A 21,447-nucleotide genomic window follows, 5' to 3' on the forward strand; every position below is an offset into this window, starting at 1 on the left:
CAAGCTATTTTGTCTTTTATGAGGTAGTATGTTGTTTAAAGTTTAAATGTATTCGTATTTTCACTATTGATACTTTCTTAATTTTCTTAAACTAGCTTTTAAAGACAGCGAACGAAATATAAATACAACAATTTGCATCAAACTCAGAGTATGAAATCGCAAAAAGCAAACATAATACATTAACGCACTTAATTATTTCGAGTCGTTATATTGCTTGGTGATATGTTGCTTAGTAACCACGATGATATCTCGTTGTCACCATGAAATTTTGATCGCCTGATTTTGAGGTAATGAATATGAAACCTTACTACATTTATGATTTTGTCTTATTGAAGCTTTTGCTTGCATCTTTTACATAAATCTTTAAAAAAAAGTAATATTGTTGTAAATTTTATTTCGAAAAGCCTGACGCCTTATTTTAATAACCTTTAAATTAAACTTACTCGTATATATATTTAAAATAGCATAAACATCAGCTAGTTTAAGAACTTCATTTAAGAAAAATAAACAAAGCATCCTTCCTTAGAACTGTCAAAAATTGATTTTCATTTGTCAATACTTAAATAGTTAGTAAGATTGTAATAGAAATAGATAAATAGTACCACAATCATTTCTTTAGTTATTGTTTTAATTGAAAATTTGTGTACTTGAGTAAATAAGAAACTTTTACTTATCTCATTGATACAAACGTTCAAAATTTACTATTGGCTACAATTAAAAGACTATTTGTTTTTACGATATAAAACTTCTCTTACACATATTTAACCTACCTATTTTATTTAAAGAAAAATTAATTTTTCTAGATAACTAATATTATCTTTTTACTTTTTTTAGTTATTAAAATTCAGGTTAGTTAAAATGATCATTTGTATAACTATAATATTTCAACTGCCAATTTCCAACCAAAACATGCTTGAGCATACAAAAAAAAACTAAACTGTAAAAGAAACTAATACATTGTTTTTTTTTTACTTTAAAAAAGTTAGTCTGAAAAACAGTTTAATGTTGATGCCGTTTTTGTGAGAAGCGGTATTTGTTTTCTAATCAACAAAATTAATATATGTAGTTTAAGGTAAATGCATTAGTTTATGTTTATGGTGAACATTTAAAGCAGCTGCTTACTTTTGGTTAATTTAAATACTCACCATTACCTATTTACTATATAAAAAAAATTTTAAATGAAGAAGTTAAAAAATGGTCTTGAATGTTTTCCATCTAGCATAATTAATTTTTTTTTCTGAAATTTTATTGTAACATAATGAATTTTGTCAGTTGGGATCACCTTATTAGTGATTAATACTTTAGTAAATCTCAGCTAGTTACTCTATATATTATTTCTTCAACTAAAACATAATCGTGTTGTTACGTCAAAGTTGTTATATTGCGCTTTTTCGTCGCCTCCTTTTACTTTCTACCTTTATATTGTGAGGCAAACAAAAATTGGCGCCAAATTTAATCTTCAATGTTGATTTTCACTGTCGTTCAGGCATCAATCTTCCAAATATCACGGCGACAAATTCTCGACAGCAGATTTAATATTTATGCAGTTTCTAAAACTTGTTGTGTTTTGTGAGGTTTGTAAAATAAAATTAGCAAATAACTTGTCTAATATTTTTAAAGTATTTAATCGTATATCATACTTAATACGTACATTGTAAATCAGTTTTATGTGTACAAACTACAAAGCAACATTTTACAATACTAACTTTATGTGTACTAAATTTTATTATATTGAGTATAATTGTATTAAGTTTAATTTAAAATATAAAACAGAATGCACAAATAAATTCAATAATTTAGTGTATTTTGAACTATGTAAATATTTTATAATATGTAATTAAGCTTTTTATTTTATAAAATTTTATTATAGATTTATAGTTTTAGATATTTAAACGACCTGAAGAAACAAAAAACTTTAGAATAAAAGCTTTAGTTTTTTAATTTTCTCAGTACATTAAATACTACTTAAGTTGATAAATTTTTAAATAGTTACATTTATAAACTAAACCTTGTTGCTTTGTTTTAAATAATTTAAATGATAAATTATTCACATCCATAAAATTACACCCTTCATATTTAAACTTTGAAAACACTTTAAACGTAAATGCAAAATTTATTGATTTTGCATTGAACTTGCTTCAAACCCCATCAATTGCTTAAAAAAGTCGAAGCAAATACTTACAAAAATAACAAGGCTGAAGTTAAACTGAAATAACAAAGAAAACTGTCAAAAAACTTTTACAATCAATCGCATTTTTAAACAAAAAGTTCGTTTTAAGTGTTAAATAGGCGCTCGTTGTTTTATGTTGAGCTTTTAATCTGTTTTGTAGAACAAAACTGCAAACTTATGATAAATATTTAAAGCAGTTACTTACTTCTGGTTAATCTAAATACTTAGAAAACTCACAATGACCTATTTATTATATAATTTTTTTATAAAAGAGTTCAAACTTCACACTTAAGTGAAGCAGTTAATTTATTTAGTGTAAGGAATTTTTCTTTAAATAAACTTTACAAGATTATTTTCAGTAGGTTCAGTAATTATGAATCCGCAAAAAGCAAAAGAATACATTAACGCACTTAATTACATTCGAGTCGATATGTTGCTTGGTGATATGTTGCATAGTAACCACAATGATATCTCGTTGCAATGCAAAATTACACTTGCGGCTGTCACTATGAAATTTTGTTCGCTTGATCAAGCTTTAATGGAATTTTATTTTAGTTTTTAACACCTATCATGCCGATTTGCTAATTTCAACGTTAGGTTTGCATCATTTTGTTTATATTTGTTACATGTAGCAATACGTTATAAACGATATTTTAAACCCTTGACGCCTGCACTAAAGTACCTTTTAAAATAATTGTATTCTGTAAACATTTTTTTTAAACTTAACCAGTTTACTATAAAGTTTTATTTTGTTATAGTCTTAATTTTAAAAACTTTTATAATAGCAAAATATTTTTGATATATGTTTATAAAAAGAAAAAAATACAGCACTAACAACAGGTAACCAACAAAGCTATTTAAAAATGTATTTGATGAAATATAAAACTGTAACCCTTAAAAAGTGTTAGAAAGTTTCCAATTAAAATATTATAAAAAGTTGTCGTAGCAGTAACTGAACAACTTGTAATTTTTTAGTCTTGAATATTAATTTTTTTTTTACTGTGCACTCGCTTAACTCAAACATTTTTTAATAAATTGTTAAATCAAGTCATCAACATTACTTTGGATTATCTTTCTTTTTTTTGCTTGTACCAGTAGACACTTGATTTTAAAACTTTATCGTATTGTTTTTTTTTTTTTTTATTAGTACATGTTAAAATACTTATGAGCAAACATTCAATAAAAAAACAGTATGTACGAGTGTATTCGTTAAGTTTTTAAAATTTCTAAACCTTTAGTATTTTGTAAAGGCCAAAATAAAATGTATAAGTACAAAAGTATAAAAAATAAACGGTAAGTGAAATATAAAACACTAACCATAAAACATTAACTTGGTTCTTTGTGATTTTAGAATGTTTACAAGCAGTCAAGGAAGCTTGGAGTCTGAAAGACATTTGTGACGCAACAATGACGTAACGATGTCGTGCGTATCTTTTCTTTTTACTTTAAAACATTAGACTGTAAATTGAAAGTGTGGCGCCAACTTTAATCTTTAATGTAGATGGTTTTCACTATTGTTGATACATCGATCTTCCAAACAATAGGGAAACAAATTCTTAACATCTGATAAGGTATTTGTGCAGTTTCGTGGGTGGCAAAAGTTGTAGAGTGTAAGATGAGATTTGTTGACTTGTGGATTAGATGACTGTTTAGAATGCAATTGTGATTGATGTGAAGTTTTACATCGTAAAATAAAAATATATGTTAACTCGAAATAAACTGTACAAAAGTTGTAAAAGTTTTACTTAGTAGCTTTTTGTCATTTCTGACTATTGATCATAAAAAAATAAAACATTTTAAAAACAGTAATCAATGTTTAAGAAATATTTTACAAATGAAACATTATACAATTTGCCGAAACTTGTACTTAAAAGACTGTATTACAAAAACTTTAAGCATGATTTTACACTTATGTACAAGAGCTTGCCGACTTAAGCATCTGGTTAAGATGTTAAACACCAACACGAAGACGGAAACTATTTATTTTGTTTATATTATCATAATATAAAAAGTCAATCGTCACACCAAAGGGAATGATATTCGTCCTTAAAAAAAATTATTTTACTATATTTAAAGTACAAATTATTTTATCATTGTGAATTTTTCATCAAATCTTAAGTTATTTTAATGAAATATGTTAATTAAATTTTCCTTTTCAGAACTGTCTCTTCTCATAGAGACTGGTTCTTTTCTTTGAAGCACGATATAAATCATGAATGTCTCTTTTTATGTAGGTATCTAATGCTTTATTATAGAAATAAACAAATAGACTTATTTTTCAAGCACACAATAATTCAGACGTTACATTTTATAATTTATTAAGTACAATCTATTGTTTAATCCGTAGAAAAGCATCGACAAAAATTTACGAACTTATTTTACGCTTATTTCTTATCTTGTTGTCATTCTTGTTTCTATCGAACTAAGAAAAGGTAATGTTCACCCTTACTGTCTAGATCTTCTTGTTTCCGTTTCATGATTTATGTTTTTATTTTTAAACATGCTTTTTCCATAACAAAATCTACTACAATAATGTTCCTTAAATGTTTATTAAAACAATTATGTCAAAATGTAGCCAATGAAAACGGCAAAAAATTTATCTTGAAAAAACGGCTTGTATGTTTATAAGCAAAGCAGCAAGTGTAACTAGAAAATCTGATATATAAATACAACATTACTTACAGTCTTTTTAAAAAGTATGACAACTGAGCCCTATTAAAAAAACTCTATTAAAATAAACCAATTTAAACGTCTGTTATTGAGTGATGCTTTCACGACCACATTAGCAACAAGCTTGTTATCGAAAAATTAAACTGCTTTACACTGTTGCTCAACAATTAAACAAACCAAACAAACAATCTTATGTTCAAGTTTGTTAAATTTTTTCTACTTTTTCTCGTTATGGCCAATAGTGCAGTGACATAGACTTATAGTTAAGCAAAACATGGAAAATAAAAAACAAATAGAAGACAAAAGGTTTTGCAAGTTTTAAAATAATACTGCTGCGTTCAGATCTCTGTAAGAAACGCACCAGACAAGAACTATAAAACCAGAACTGAATGAATGTTCATTTATTAAACTACATTGAAACGGGTCAAAATTGCACGAAGACATAATAGCATGAAGGAGGCTAAATTGCACGAAGGGAAAATTTTGCACCCACGGTAAATTTTGCACGGTGGTTTATTTTTGCACGAGAGTAATAAAAAAAAAATATATAAAACAAAGAAAAAAAGGAAAAATTAAAAAAAAACAAAATGAAAAAAAGTTTTAAGAAGTAAGATGTTTTTTAAAGCCTTTATTGATTATTATTTATTTTTAGCTATTGTGAAGGACCAACAGTCATAGTTTATTTTGAGTAGATGTAAAAAACTAAAAAGATTCTTTTGTCTGTTATTAAAAAATACTTCTTGTTTATTTATTTAAATTCTCATGATTGGTGTTTCAACAAACAAAGATCTAAGTTTTATTTCAAACCTGTTTTGCGCTACAACAGATATGTGTGTGAAAATCCTATACATAAAAGGGCTACGGGCGAAACACTACACCCAACAGAATTGTTGTGTAAATACAGGTTAAAATGACGGCTTTAACTCAACCAAGCGTTGAAATATGTGGTGACGTAACAATAGAAAAGGTGGTCAGGTTAAGTTATTTCGAATCAAACGGTAAAAACAATGTGTAATAAGACCCTTTACAGCTGAACATGAGCAGTGAAATTTACTTTTAAGGTTGAAGATGACAAGTTCTCACGTTTGATTGAAGCATTTCATGTATCGATGAACCACCTGACTTGAAAAGTTAACTTTTGAATTTATTGATTTGCACAGGAGTGGCAAAGTTGTACTGTTCACTGAAGTTAATCAGTATTTTAGATTCTTTTAGATATTATTTATGTTAAAGTAAAATACAGTGTTGCACATAAGAATTAAACAAATTAACAAACTTTCAAATTTTTCGACAAAATTGGCTATAAAATATAAAATTAAATAATTAAATCAATTAAAAGTTGAATTTTAGAAAACAGTAATATGATAGATAATAATAAAAAAGGATAATTTAGCTATGAAATATAAGATAAAATAATTTACAAGTTTAAAATTAATATCTGCTTTTGTGGCTTTGTATTCAGTTTAACTTAATCAAAATAAATTTCAATAAGGAAATAAAGAAGGTGTTATATAAAAAAATTATTAGCTTTTCAATAGCTAATTAACCGGCATTTAGATTTATAAAATAGTATAACTACCTGAGCAATATAAGTCTAATTAATCAATCAGAATTAGTTTTAATTCTACTGTGATATAAGCGTAGTTACATTTTAATACATAGAAAGTTTATTGATTAAATACTTTTGCTAAAATAAATAAAATTTAATAAAGTAATGTAAATAACGAAACAATGTTTAAATTTTGGTACGAGGACTTCTATGACTTGTGGTCACTTGATTCACGTCTCTTACATAATCACCTAACAAGGAGTCGACTGGCATTCAAAATGACTCAAGTGCGCCGCATGTGGTTGTAATCTGGCAGATATGCTTTATAAGGGACTAAAAACCTTACTTCAAAAACGACTACTTCAGTACATTAACTATTTAAACATACTAGTTATTAAGTTCGTGTTTGTAACAAATTAAAACTTATAAATAAACAAATAATGTTTATATTAAAGTTGAACAACTATAGTATTAATATGTTATAAAATATATTAAAGTATTAAAAATTTTTAAATCGGTTTGAAAGTGAAATGTAAAATATAATACACTAAAATCTACAAAATTTTATAAACAATTTGGATATATAACTTCTCCAACTAGAAAGTATAAAATTAATTTTTTTACACATGACATATAAAATTTAAAACCGTTTTTAAAGCGATAGAAAACGAGGTATGAAAAATTAAAACTGCATAAAAGACGATTATTCAAAGTTGCTAGTGACACATTATCAGTTAAAGAATATTTAGCAAAAAAACAAAGTTGAACTTTTAATTCTGATACTGTTGATTTAAAACACCTTTTTGGTTTAGGCTTTTAATTTAATGCTTTGAAAAACAAAAGTAAATTTCTCTATTTGTCAAGTTGATTTCGCTTGTTGACCTAATAAGCTGTCGGCTCGATTAACTCACATGTCAAGTAAATAAAGTAAAAACGGTAAAACTACAGTGTGTGGTATATGTTTTAGAATTTTTTAAAGTGTTTTGTTAAATAGAAAACAGTTTAGAGAAAGAAATCAAACTGCATTTAAACAAAACAAAACTAAACAGTGTTTTTCTTTAAAACAAAATTTTTAAAACAAGTACTTTTAAAATGTTCATTTTTCAAAACTGAAAAACTCTAAAGCAAACGATAAACAATATTGTTTAGACATATAGTTGTAGGATATTTTATAATAACTGTTTTTAAGCTTATGTTAATTAACTAAAATATTGTTTTAAAAATAGTCAATATATGCTAAAACTTAACTTTTAAACATTTTTGTATTTAATTTATTTTTTTTAATAAAACAACAATTATGCTATTTTACTAATGATTTCAAAACTTCATATTTAAAATTCGCATAGTCATAGAAATTACGCAAATCAAAACTCTTAAATCAGTAGGTTATAACAGTTTTTAGATTATTATTAATTTTTCATGCTTATGCTTTAGTGCAATAATATATAATCAATTTAACATGCGATGCAAGAATTCACACTTTTAACTAATAATCTCAAAAATATTCATCTTATCATTTTGCTAAATGAATTATTTATGCCTTTTAAGCTTTGGCAAGTCATTTATATTAAGTATTAAGTAAATTGTTTTCCGTATTGATACATGCATTGTTTGCTTTTAATTATATTTTTATTGTAAAACTTATGAAGTACTAAAAATTTAGAATAAAACGAATTGATTTGAACAATTAACATTTCTTTTAATACAAGTGAATTAATTGTACGTAATTATAAAAATATAAATAATCATTATTTGAAAAAAAAACAAAACTAAAAGCTTAAAATTCTTAAATTGTTAAGTTATCAAAAACTATCAACGCTAAGTGTAATTATAAACTACAAACTAAATTGCCAGTTCTAAATATAAACTACTGAATCTTACAACAGTTGACAGTTTTTGAGTTTAACTAAACTTTTTGACTCAGTTATTTTCAATATTTTAAAGATAAAACCTATATTGTACAAAAATTCACTATTTTATGCTATTTGAACTGTTTTTATTTTTTAGGCACGAAAATTCTTTGATTACTTAAAATCTATGTAGTCCATATCTTACTCTTAAGTATGGTAAGGAAGTACAGTTTAATGAGTATGATCTAAGTGAACTTAGACTCAGCTTAACATACTCGTAAAAATCTATTTTATTAAAAAAAGTTCACAACTTTATTTACAATTAAATAAAACGTTAACCATTATGTTACTCTACAAATTTCACACATACAAATGATAACAACTTCAAAATGTCCCAAAAGTCTCGATTCATATTTTTGAGCAATAACTTATGATAAAGTGTGTTTTATTTTGAATATTAACACTATAAGCATTTTAACAATATAAAAGATATTCGATACTTGTGTGACAAAAAACTTGTAAAATAAATCCAGCATTTTAAAACCTTATTTTTACTTCACTCGCACTTCTCTGCAAGCAAAGCTGTTGTGTGACAGAAAATTGTCTGTTTTGTTGTGTTCCTCTGTCGGCACACTCATCAATATTTCAAAACTTAAGACAAAGAAAAATTTCTTAAACATTCTTTTCTAATTGCGATCTTCTGATATTTCACAAACTCCTCAACTTTGACCTTAAAAAACCGATGTTTTTTCACTTCCGGAAATAAGTTCAATTAACCTTTTTAGTGTTTATATTGGCAATAAAAACTAAAACTTTAAGCTACGAACAAAATTTTTTTAGACATGTTTCAGTTTAATTTGACACTAAATATTGCCTTTTATCTAAAATTCAAACTCATGACTTTTTCCTAAGTTTTCTTTTCAGCTATTTATTCTTAATAAATTTATTTACGTTCGCCTATGCGTGAAATATAAATCAATGTGTGTTACAATTTTCACTATTCAGTCAGCTCAAACTGCTATTGTGACGTAACAACAGAATAAGAAATTCAAGTGCGCTCAGTGGAATGTATCAATCAATAATAAATGCCGGTTTTTTGCTAGGCAACCTCGCTGCAAATTGGGGAGGAGCAATTAAAAGGTTCCGATCTCACACACGAACCTGACGTCGGCCGACAAGCAACTTGCGACGTCGAATTGAGGCTTGTCTCTATCTCAATTGCTCCTTGCCGAACTTTAAAAAAACTTAGCGTAGTGTTTTGTTGTACACAGTTAAAGAGAAAAATATATCTATATAAAAATTCAGAAACTGTTAATGGAAGTAATTAATAAATTTTATAAGGAAATTGTACGATCACATCACAATTTGTAGTGTTATAAAGCGACGTTGATATGTATTAAGTTATCGCTTTATATCTCATCGTATGACGTCATAATCAATGCCGACGACAAATCGTCAACACCAGCGATGATGTAGCACCGAGACGAATATAGATAATCAGAAAACTTTTTATTTGATTTCTTATTTGATTTATTTGATCGCTTAAGAACCTTCAAGAACTTGCATCTCACACAAAAAGTTTGCGTTAAGGTTTTTTTACTTAACTTGTGACTACTTGTGCTTTTAAGCTGCTGCTATAATGTAGCTTACAGCTGTCGTTGTTTGTATGAAGCCAAGACAAACCCTAAACACAGTTATAATCAAGAACAAATTAGATTTATTGATAGTTTAGGAAACGTTTCGAGATTTCAACTATATGATTAGATAGTTGAAGTTGTTGCTTGTTTACTAAGTACTTATGCAGTTTTACATTTTCATTTTTTTTGTTGTTTGTCTATTAACCAAATTAAATGCTGCTCTGAGCTATAAAGCTTACTTAGGAGCTTAAAAAAGTTTGTTAGTGTTTTTATTTATATTTTTATAGGCTCAAACCAATCTAACTTGTTAACAGTTTTATCATAATATAATTTCGTTAACGTTGACTAGATATAGAGTAAACAAAAGGTTAAGTGAAAATTTTTCCTCCAAAACTCGACTCAAGAAATAAAAAAAACATCTAATTAACTTTTTTTTTTTTTTGTAAAATGATACTTTTTAAAATAATCAATAAAATTAGCATGTCTATTTACCAGTTTAAAGAAATTAATATTTCTATTGTTATTAGCACTTTAAACAGACAATAACTGTCTTTTTATTTGCAACTCAGTAGGCAGCCATCGAAAATTCAAGTGACGTCACTCCGAAATGACGTCATGTCTGTTCTGTAAGTTCAAGTTTGCGACGTTTTTCGAGAAAATATTTTTTTATGTCGTAATCAATACGTAAATATTTACATGTGAGGACAACTCGATAATTTGTAAGCCTTCTTGCATATTTTTTCTTAATTTTTATTGTTTATTAGAGTTTTTTAATGAGAATTTTTTCAAATTAAGTTCTTACCTGTTGTTTATCAAAAATTTCTGATATTAATTTAAATAAAGTAAGAATTAAATTGGAGAATTTTTGAATAAAATTTATTAGTTTAACAACAAAATTATAAGATTTCAACAAGTAATTGATTAAAAATGCTCTTTGAAAAACTACAGTTATATAATCATTATAACTGTTATTATACTTTTTAAAGCTGTTTCACTAAGTATATCTAATAACAAACTCATGTAGTGCTCATTAAAAAACTAGAATCTGTATGTAATTTTTACAATAAAATTAAAAAAAATAACACAAAAGCTTATATTTCAAATTCAAACTGTTTACTGACAAAATCTATTACTACATGTTTGTTTATATATAAATAATGTGTAACTACCGGTCAACTCTATGATGATCAAACACGTAAATTCATTTTCCTAATGAAAACATCAAAACTGTAATCTACGTTAATTTTCACCAAAAATAAAAAGTCATTAAACAAATTAGTGCCGAATTTAGTAAAAACATTTTCGTCTTTGCGTTTCATGACTTGTTCGTACAATGATCTTTAAACAAATTCTTATCAGTTTCAAAGATAAATTATAGTACTATAAGGTGCCAACCATATTAGAAAATTTTACTTAAAAAATTATCTGAATAAAATTGGTTATGTATGTGGTAGTTTCGTGATAAATTCTTTAAAGTAAATAGAATATAAACAAAGGCAGAATTAAATATTCATACAAAAACTTGATGCTTTTTTTATAAAAATTATTAAGAAAATGTACTTTAGTGTTCAAAATAAGTTTAAGTGAGGACCAAAAAAAAAATATTTTGTTAACTTGCTCAGATTCTAATACACAAATTTCTAAACTGAATTAGAATCGAATGAGTTACTTTTATTTTTTTGTAAAAATTATTTAAAAGCTAAAAACATAATAAAACACAGTTAGATGCCGCAAAGTAACAGGGTTGTAACAACATAAAATACAAGAAGGTTTTTGTCTGCTTAAATCGCGACAGCCGACATATGTTGTCAACTGCAAAAATGTTCTGCTTACTTATCACTGATTTTACACATCGTACTTTCTTATTCGACCAAACTTCAAATTGTTTACATAAATAATATTTAAGCTATCGATAAACTTCACATAAAAAAAGATGCATGTCTTAAAATAAAGAAATTTGTTTCAAATTTGACACTTAACTTCAATTTACTGAGTTAACGGATCAACACATGGCTGAAGAGTTCAGTTTTAATTCTAATGAGTTTTATTTTTCAGTCCAGAACTAAAGGACTTTTGAATAATTATTAAATAAATTTCTTTATAAAAAGCTTGAGGACAAATCTCGTTATGACGTCATAATAGCTGTTGAGGTCAACTGCCGAGTTTTCATGTGGTGCAGGTGACATAAATATGATTGATTTTGTACTTTCAATCCGGACTGCGACAATTGAGCCTCCAAATACAAGCTACCAGGTAGACGCTACGAAGTGACAAAACGTCACCGGAGTCGTAAAAATGTCGCCATTTGATGGAAGTCCTACGGGAGTTCATTTTGAGAAAGATTTGAGCAGCGCATAATAGCATACTGTTGCGATATATTTAAACATGCAGACATGTTTCGTGTACATGAGTTCAACCGGTTGTATTTTTCTCAATATTCAGAAAAATAATTCTTAGCGTAAAACTAATAAACTTGTTAACACATAAAGCAGTAACATATGAATAAAACTAAAATTAAACACAGTTAAGTTTAAAAAAATGTTTATGGAGCGCTAAGAGTATAAACTCAACAAAAAACTGTGTTTTTCTAGAAGTTTTTTAAACAATATCCAAAGTAAAGTATTTGCAGATAAGTAGTTATAAAGCTAATAAAAAATCCATTAAGCCATTCAAAAAACTATAACTATAAAATTGATTAAGATGTAATAAGAAAAGATAATTAGAAATACATTAAGTTGAATTTATTAAACCTAATCATAAAACGTTTTAAATATCAAATAAATATTTCCTTCTTAAGCCTAGCAAGCAGTAATCAAAGTATCAATTTACAAAATGTTTTAGTTTTATACGTTTCATTTAAAAATCGAAAATTATATTTTGTTGCAAATATAACTGTTTTATATAAAATTTCTTATAAAACGTTTTGAAACTGATCAACAGCAAGTTATATTTACACTAATTACTTAAAAATAAATTATTTATTTCAGCTTGTTTGCGCCAAAATGTGCAAAGTGCAACCTTGGACTGGTCAAAGGGGATTTGATGATGTCTGTCAAAAATAAAAAGTACCACGTTCAGTGTTTTAGGTTAGTGAGAACTGTTAAAGTAATATTTAATATTGTATTTTATACCTTACCCTTATTTTATGTAAGTGAGCATTATAACAGTACTTGTCTTAAAATTTAGAAATATTTAGAAATAAAATGATGTAAGTAAATTAGAGGTGATAAAAACATTAATTTATATTTCAACAACATATACAATTCATCATTTAAACTTAATATTAAGTAAATAAAGTTAGTTTGAAAGATACTGGCTAAAATGTTTATCACTGTGTTATTTAAAAATGAATTGTTTATATGAAGACTATTTGTATCATGTTATAATCACATTTATACAGTTCAGGACTGATGACTTGAAACTGGCAATATAATTTTTTACTACTAAACAGATGTTACGCCTGTCACAATCAACTGATACCAGGAGATTCATTCGTGTGTAACGAAGATGGAAGCATCTACTGCATAAAAGATAACGAAAGAATTTTCAACAGTTCAGCAGATGACAACAGTATTATTGGTAAGCGATCTTGTTTTTTTAACAAGTCTAGTTTTAATTGATATATTTAAGAATTCTCCTGGTGCAGTTTTTTTTTTTTTTAGACAAGCAAAATTTCATGTCTGTAAACGTAGACTAAAAAATTGTTTAAGCAGCTTAAACACAGTTTTACTATTTTTTTAATTCTATAAACGTAAAATATTTTATTTCTTTAGTTAAACTTTTAATCATATTTGAGTGTTTGAAGTTAATTTCAGTTGCTTACAAAGTACTTAAAACAAATAAAATGCGAATTAATATATACTTACTTAAAAATATTAAATATCATCTAGTTCTGCTAAAACACAATATTTTTTTATTTTTTTTTAGAATTAAGGAACATAATAGTTTGATACCGTATTTTAAAAGCAGTTTATTGTAACCTCGTAACTTAAGTTGATGCATAAAATCAAGCTACTGAAAAGATTTTAATAGTTTGTAGATATTAAAATCTACATAAACACTTTAAGTTCTAAAGTGATGCTGCATCCAACTTTAGTACAAGAAATTATCGTTTTAACCACTGATCGGCCTCTAATACATGAGGTTTTAAACAAGTTCAAATAGAAATCACTCATGCGTAAAAATGTGCACTACCGCCAGCTACCGTGTGATGATTGGATAATCCGTGTTACTTAACCTCAAATAACTTCACCTTCGCACATTGTGCACATTTTTGTGCAAGAAAGGCCAACATTTTTTGAAATTTTGTTATAAAACTCTTTTGATAATGAAAGCGCTTTAATGTTAAAAAGTGTTGGCTCTTTTATGTTTTGGTTTCTGTTGTTTGTGTTAATTTTCAGTTTTAGTTTGCGCCAATGCATTATTAAACTTAGCTGTATTTTACATTAAACTTTTCTTTGCTGAAAAAAAATCATCGGAAGTTTTGTTAATCATGGAGTTTGCAAAAAAAAAACAGTGAATAAATAAAATAATATAATTTCAGACAAAATAGTTTAAAAATTTGAAAGACTTCTGAGAGTTTGGTTTATAAACCTATACAAGTTATATTTTACTTTAAACTTTTAAAGATGCAAACTATATTGATTACTTTAGCTCATTTGAAAAACAAAACCAACACATAAAGGTTTTTTATTTATGATTTAATTAATTTAAAGAATAGTATATAGACTAAAATATTCTTAATGTTTTATAATCCAGCTAGAAGTTGAAAGCTCAACTTATGTAAAAATATAAATTAAAAACAAAAGAACACAAGTTTATCAAATACTTGAAATCAATGGACTCGTTAAAATGCAGTGTATATAAAGTGTGAACAAACAAAAGATGTTGCCACCTGACAGCTTATCTTTAAACATTCATGACAAAAAATGAATATTTTATGAAGTGACTCCACTTGTCAAAGTTTGAAGTCGTCTTAAGTACGACAGTTAATTTTTTCTTTCGGACGAACCCGCAATTAAAGTATTGTGACAACAAAAAGTCAACTTGCAGCTCATAAAGTCACCTACTAAGGCTGAAGATTAGCAGAAAAAATGTTTCACTGATAAACACTGCAGCTTAAATAATTGGCCTTATCGGGATTTTACATCAATTTTAACGTACCTATCAGACGGTTAATTTTTTAGCTATACTCTTAAAAAAATACCAAAATTTTATGACCGTTTTGTTTCAAAATACAATTTATTAAAAATTATTAAAAATTATAGAATATTATTAGAGGAATTATGACATTGATATTAAAATAAAAACTTATCATTGTTATAATTTTATGATATAAGGTTATATAAGTTTTGACTTTATTTTGATGACAGCCTAAACAGTCTTTTACCGACATACGCTATCTTGACGTAATAAAAAAAGAAAAAGATTTAATAAACTTTTATGAATATGTTTTTTTTAAATTATATATTTTGATAATAACTATCGACATCGATGAGTTAATATACAGTTAAAAATATTTTTCACAGCTTTTAAACGGCAGTCTAACAGCTAGTATTGTTTATGATTTTTAATTTTTTTTATTTTTAACTTAGTAAATCAAGTTTTTAATTGACCTAAAAACATGAATGTTATAAATTATAACAAATTGTAGCTTTTGTATTGTTTTCAAGTCTTCTAAATTTAAATTATAAAAATTTTACAGATGCTTACACGGGCCAAATGATGCCAGGACAGAACATCAACTCAGAGCACTCAGGTTGCATTAACAGGGGAGGACACATCGGCAAGGAATCAGGACACTCAGCAAGATCGAACAAGAACAAGGGGAAGACGACGAGACAGAGGACGGTGCTGAACGAGAAGCAGCTGACGGTGCTGCACACCTTCTACGAGAACAACTGCAGACCCGACGCCATCATGAAGGAGCAGCTGACCACGATGACGGGACTTCCTCAAAGAGTCATCAGGGTGTGGTTCCAGAACAAGCGGTGCAAGGACAAGAAGATCGCTATGAAGCAGCAGCAGGAGCAGAAGATGAGGAACGGCGAAGGAGGAAGGCAGCAGGATTGCGGGCAGCAAAAGCAGCAGGTTACTTGATGATTATTTGAAAACAAAGTGTTAGGAATGTTTCATGTACTTAAAACTGTAAAGTTTTATAGATATAAATATTTTTTTTGCAAAAAGATATTTTACTCTTTACATTTAATTTGAAAAAAAGTTAAACTCATTTGAAAAACAATTATTCATCTCAAAAAATGTATTGAAAAAAATAATATTATTGTTCTTATTGTTTAACATTTTCATGAATTTTTTTTAATGACTTTTTTTTCATATACTTTAAGAAAGTTAATTAACAGTGTAGTTCAGTATTTTAAAATGTTTAAACTTGTATTAACTAAAATCAGCCAAAATTATTTATACAAGTAATTGTACCATATAAGCGTTTTTATTTTTATATCCGAAAAAACAACAGGCATATTAAATACTCCTGCCTTACCTGCAAACCTAAGTAATGTCATATAATTTTGTTATCTACTTATTTAATATAATGTACCCAGCACATTGATAGTTAATGTTTAATAATGAAAAAATATATATTAAAACAAACTTGAACACATCTTTAAAGTACACAGTTATTTATGGAACAATAAGAAATATTACGATTGTTTCTACTAATCAAGCAGATGTATGTTAATCGCAGCTAAATTTTTTTATGGAAATTGATTTTCAGGTTCAGTACCTACGAATGCTTTAAAACCTTATTGACTAAATAAAGTAAAACAATATTTTTAGTTCAAAAATGTTGCATAAAATTTCAAAATAATGACAGCTAACACTAAGTAAGTGAAAGTTGTTTTCTTTAAAACAAAAAAACACTATGTTTTGTTATAATAAACTGCGCAAATTTTTATTTATGTATACAAAGATAATATAATATTAAAGCTAATATAATTGCTCATTTCAACATGATTTGAATGAAAATACTCATTTAACCTTACAACTTTAATTTAGGAAACTATACTACAAACTTAAAGTTCGAGTTTTACACTATACATAATATAAAGCTGTAGTGCGCTTGTAAATGTTTTTTGAAATATTAAAAGTCATTCAAAACATATGCAATGTGACAAATTTTACACAACTCGATGTCGACCACTGGCCTTGACAATACACTTGCATGTTGGCGATACATTTCAAGAAATCTGCATGCCACCGATTTATTCTCAACACCTGAGCCTTATGACGTCATAACCAAATGTATTTCACAGAGATGCACTGTTTAAGGTGGCTTTCTTTATGATACTTTTATCTTAAAATTAATGATTATCTATGATCTATTAATTTTTGTGCTTAATAAACATTCTGTATTAATTAGAGTAGTAGATTATAAACTGAAAAACTAAATATAAAACAAAAATACTAATTAAACTAAATGCACTAAAAGTGTTGTCAATTGAGTAAATAAGCTTAAGGATTAAAATAAAAGTTTTTAACTAGCTTGTGTAACTTTTAAATGTATATAAAACTTTTTATTGAACCGCAATAAATAAAACGCTTAAAATAATTGGTTTTAGTACCTAGTAACAAAATAGCATTCTGGTTACCGAGTCAAACACCGATCGGATACAGTTTATTGTTCCTAATCAATATATAAATAAATTATAATTTAAATTAACTAATTATTATAAAAATATAATTTTTTATTTATTCAAACATTTAACAAATATGTTAAGTTATTTTTTACGTTTACATATTTGTTTAATCTTAACGTATAGTATTAGGTAACGTATAATAATAACTTGTTGTATAATCGGCTTTGTTAGTATTTTTCTAATGTTTAAAAAAAAGATAACTTTAGCTTTAAAGTATAGTATTAGCTTACAAAACGACAAAAAACGCTAGAAAAGATTTGGTCCTAGGACCTGGTGCACGAAGAATTTCAGTTATCGATTCAAAAGCTTGTTTTAATTAAAAACGTTTTAGTTTATCAAACTAAAGTGTGTAAATACAACTTTGTTCTAACTAGATAACTTGTAAAGTATACAAGTTTAAAAATAATCACTGCTTTGTAAATCACAAACATTATATCTTTTTAAAACTCATAGATCAAACTTTCTGTACTTAAAATTAAGTTGAAGTTCAGAAGAATATTTCGTTGGTCTTTAAATGCAATTGTGAAAAGTTTACAAAGTAGACAAAATAACAAATACCATTTAAATTTTTCTAGAATACAGTTAGTATTAAACCATCTTAAAAATAGTGATTAATGACGTTATTATGATAAATAGCATTAATTTTCGTTACCACGACGATGGTTGCCATATCTTTAAGACGCTCCTCAGGGAAGTTGTTGCTATGGAAGCGTTGTGACACAAAATAATTATTCGCCCATCATGTTAGCTTTTATATCGGTGGAAAAAAAAATCAATTCTTTTAGGTTAAAAAAAATGTTTTCCAAAATTCTGCGTATGCTTAAAATATCAATGTTTATCACAGACAGATTTATTTTAGATAAAAATTTCCCACATAAGTAATATTAAAAAGCAGGCGGTAGATATAAAATAAAACAACTTAAAGACAGTTCTTTAACCAAAGACAACATAGTTTTATTAAAAATAGGAAAAAAAAAAACTTAAAGAGTTTAAAAGAAATCAAAAAATAAATTTAATAAAAAGTTTCTTCAATTAAAAATGTTCTTAAAGTTTATGAGATTTTAACTTAAATTACTTCTGCCTATATTTTTTGCATCTAAGTTTATATCATTAACAAAAATAAAAACTATGTGCTTTAGAATAATTTATATTTTAAAGAGAAAACAAACCTACGGAAGTAGTTCATTTATATTTAATTGACTCGTATTAAGAAAAATATTGCTGAAAGTATACATTCTGTTACGTCACAAAGGTTAAATAACCGAGACTGCTCTTATTGTTTGTCGGCGTTGCAAGTTGAGTAAGGTTGGCGATTAAACCTTCTTAAATATTTATGATGACATCGATTACTGTGGAACGTCTGAGATTCTGAATTTCTAATTGGATTAGTGACAAGCCACGCTTGACCTATTCGCCTCTATGCACCTTTCTTGCAAGTGTTTTCAAATAGAAAGAGGCATCTTATCAATTATTAACTTCAACTCATCACATGCGATCTACCTATTCGGTTTACTTTGAAAAAAGTATTTGATAAGTAGAGTGTGTTGTGCATCTTTAACTGAAGTAGCTTGTCAGCAAAAAATCCTATCTCTTTAGTTTTGATAGAAACCGTTTTCCATAAGTTTGATTTTAACTATGTGTGATTAGAAAAATCAGTAATATCTCGTTAATGAAAACTTTATTTATTTTTCTTAAACTTTTGTTTTTTCGATATAGAGTTTATACTTAAAAGGAAATACTTAATAAAGTATTAGTTGAGTTGTTTTCTATAATAAAAGTGTTTTACCTTTTCTAGCTATTGAAACTTTACAGTTCAAAAACCAATTAATTTTTATTATATTTTTCTTGCATTTGCATGAGCGAGTGAATGTGATTAATTTACTAAATTAACATAATCGAAGACGCATAAAAAATTCAACGCATCATACAACAGAAAGTAGCTTCAGCAAGCTTTTAGGTTTTTACAATGGTACAATAAATATTAAAATTTTTAAATGAAAAAAAAATATTTTTTTTCACTCATAATTCCCTGTTGTAGATTATGGCGTAGTTTGTTGTATTTTTCTAATGATACTTACGCTTATCAGTATAAATGTACCAACTACTAAAGGTAAAATTATTATAAAGGTTGAACCTTTTTCAAGTTTTTTATAATCAAGTGTTTTAGAAATTCAAATTTTTTTACAAAACAAATTTAGGTGATTAGTTTTAATAACATTGCTCTGATTGTAAACCTTATTTATTAATGTTTATTTAATTTAGAATAAAATTGTGATAATAAAGCACAAATACGAAAATTCTAAAAATATTTGGTCTAAGTATCCAATGTATAAAAATACTTTTCATTCACCGAGCCGTACACCACTAACATACAGTATAAATATTTTCTAAATAATTTGTAGTAGAAATAAATTGTTGATTTATTAAATTGAAAAGAATAATTTAATAAAAAAAACTTTATAGTTTTTTCAAGGTAGTGTATAACTAAATTTTATAGAAAAACCTGTCTAAAATTGATTAAAAAAACTACAATCTATTAATAAAAAGCGCTTTGTAATAAACAAGAGCGTTGAGGCTGGTTGTGTGTGAGATCAGTTTTTGAGCCTCAAATCCACGTTACACAATACAAAATCCGAATTATTTCAATACAGTGACATCATAACCACAAGTAGATTATTACGTAACATACTAGTTTGTAGCATGTCTCTGTAAATCAATAACTTAGTGTTTATCAACGCGAAGAAAATAACTGGTATCGATTGTAAAACTATCAATCAACTATTTGTTGCGCAGTTGATTGAACCAATTTAAAGTTTTATGAGTTTTGATCAGCCTTAAGGTTGGTTTTAAATGCTTAAAAGCGGAGAGAGTCATTATTTGAAAAATTAATGTACTACGAAAAACAGTAGTATAAATTATGTATATATCAAAACTATTAAACAAACCTTCTTAAAGTTTCTTTAATTATTTTTAGAAAGAAGCGTACAACTCAAACGACGAACCTAACACTAGAAACCAAAATGTTAACGATCCAGGACAATCATCTGATCAATCCACAGATATCAGCATAGACCAATCAAGTTACCAGCATCGACACCAACCGGCTTGGAAGGCGCTGAGTGATTTCGCGTTGCAGAGCGAAATTGAAAAACCCCCGTTTCAGCAACTTGTAAGTATTTCTTATGAAATGTTTTATAACATAAAAGTACTTGAATTATTTTAAGTAACTAAAAACGTTAGCGTTATTTCTTCAACATTATAACTGGCTGTTTAAGTAAATGTAACTAAAGTTTTTGTTATACACTCGTAATATATGATTAAATTTACATTTCATTTTAAATAATGAACTGTTTGAAGTAGTTGAAAACGTCTCAGTTTTTGTTTATCTTGTGTTCAACTGTCTACTTACCTTTTGAAAAATTGTCCTGTTTAATGAGAACTTTTTAACAATGTAGTTTTAACTTTTATGTCATCACTGTTACTTATTAAAAAATTATTATTCTTTATCATCTTATTCATTATTCTTTCAGGTGAGCAACTTCTCTGATCAGACTCTCTCTTCGATTTCTGATTGTTCGGATGTTAGCAGCATCCCCTCCGTATCCTCCCACAGCTACGATCTCTCCACAATCTCCTGCACCACTCCTATCCAAAACAATTCCTAACAAACTATTTGCAGCTAATTGTGACGTCATAATATGAAAGAAAAGCGATGCTGGCACTGCATTTTTTGTTTGTTTTGAACATATTTCGGGTAAAGTTCATGATTTTTTTTTGCTTTTTTTGCTAGTTTCGACTTAAATATCTTATGTCGCTCTGTTTATAATAGTTTAATTTATTAACTGGAGTAAAAGTAGAGCTTGATTGATTAAAAAGAAGAATAAATAGTTTAACTCATTTTGTTCGTTTACTGTAA

The 21,447-nt window shown here is 26.9% G+C and overlaps 1 protein-coding gene across 1 annotated transcript; it reads left to right on the forward strand.

Moving 5' to 3' along the window:
- The first annotated feature begins 5,750 nt into the window (after positions 1-5,750).
- On the forward strand, positions 5,751-21,196 carry LOC145836817 (insulin gene enhancer protein isl-1-like). Its single transcript, XM_082944589.1, has 6 exons — positions 5,751-5,815; positions 12,864-12,962; positions 13,328-13,455; positions 15,581-15,966; positions 20,506-20,700; positions 21,062-21,196. The coding sequence occupies exons 1-6, from the start codon at positions 5,751-5,753 to the stop codon at positions 21,194-21,196; spliced, it is 1,008 nt and encodes a 335-aa protein (XP_082800715.1).
- Positions 21,197-21,447: the final 251 nt, after the last annotated feature.

The sequence above is a fragment of the Thalia democratica genome, chromosome 5 (assembly GCF_965202585.1).
Source record: "Thalia democratica chromosome 5, ktThaDemo2.hap1.1, whole genome shotgun sequence".
NCBI classification, from domain to species: domain Eukaryota; kingdom Metazoa; phylum Chordata; class Thaliacea; order Salpida; family Salpidae; genus Thalia; species Thalia democratica.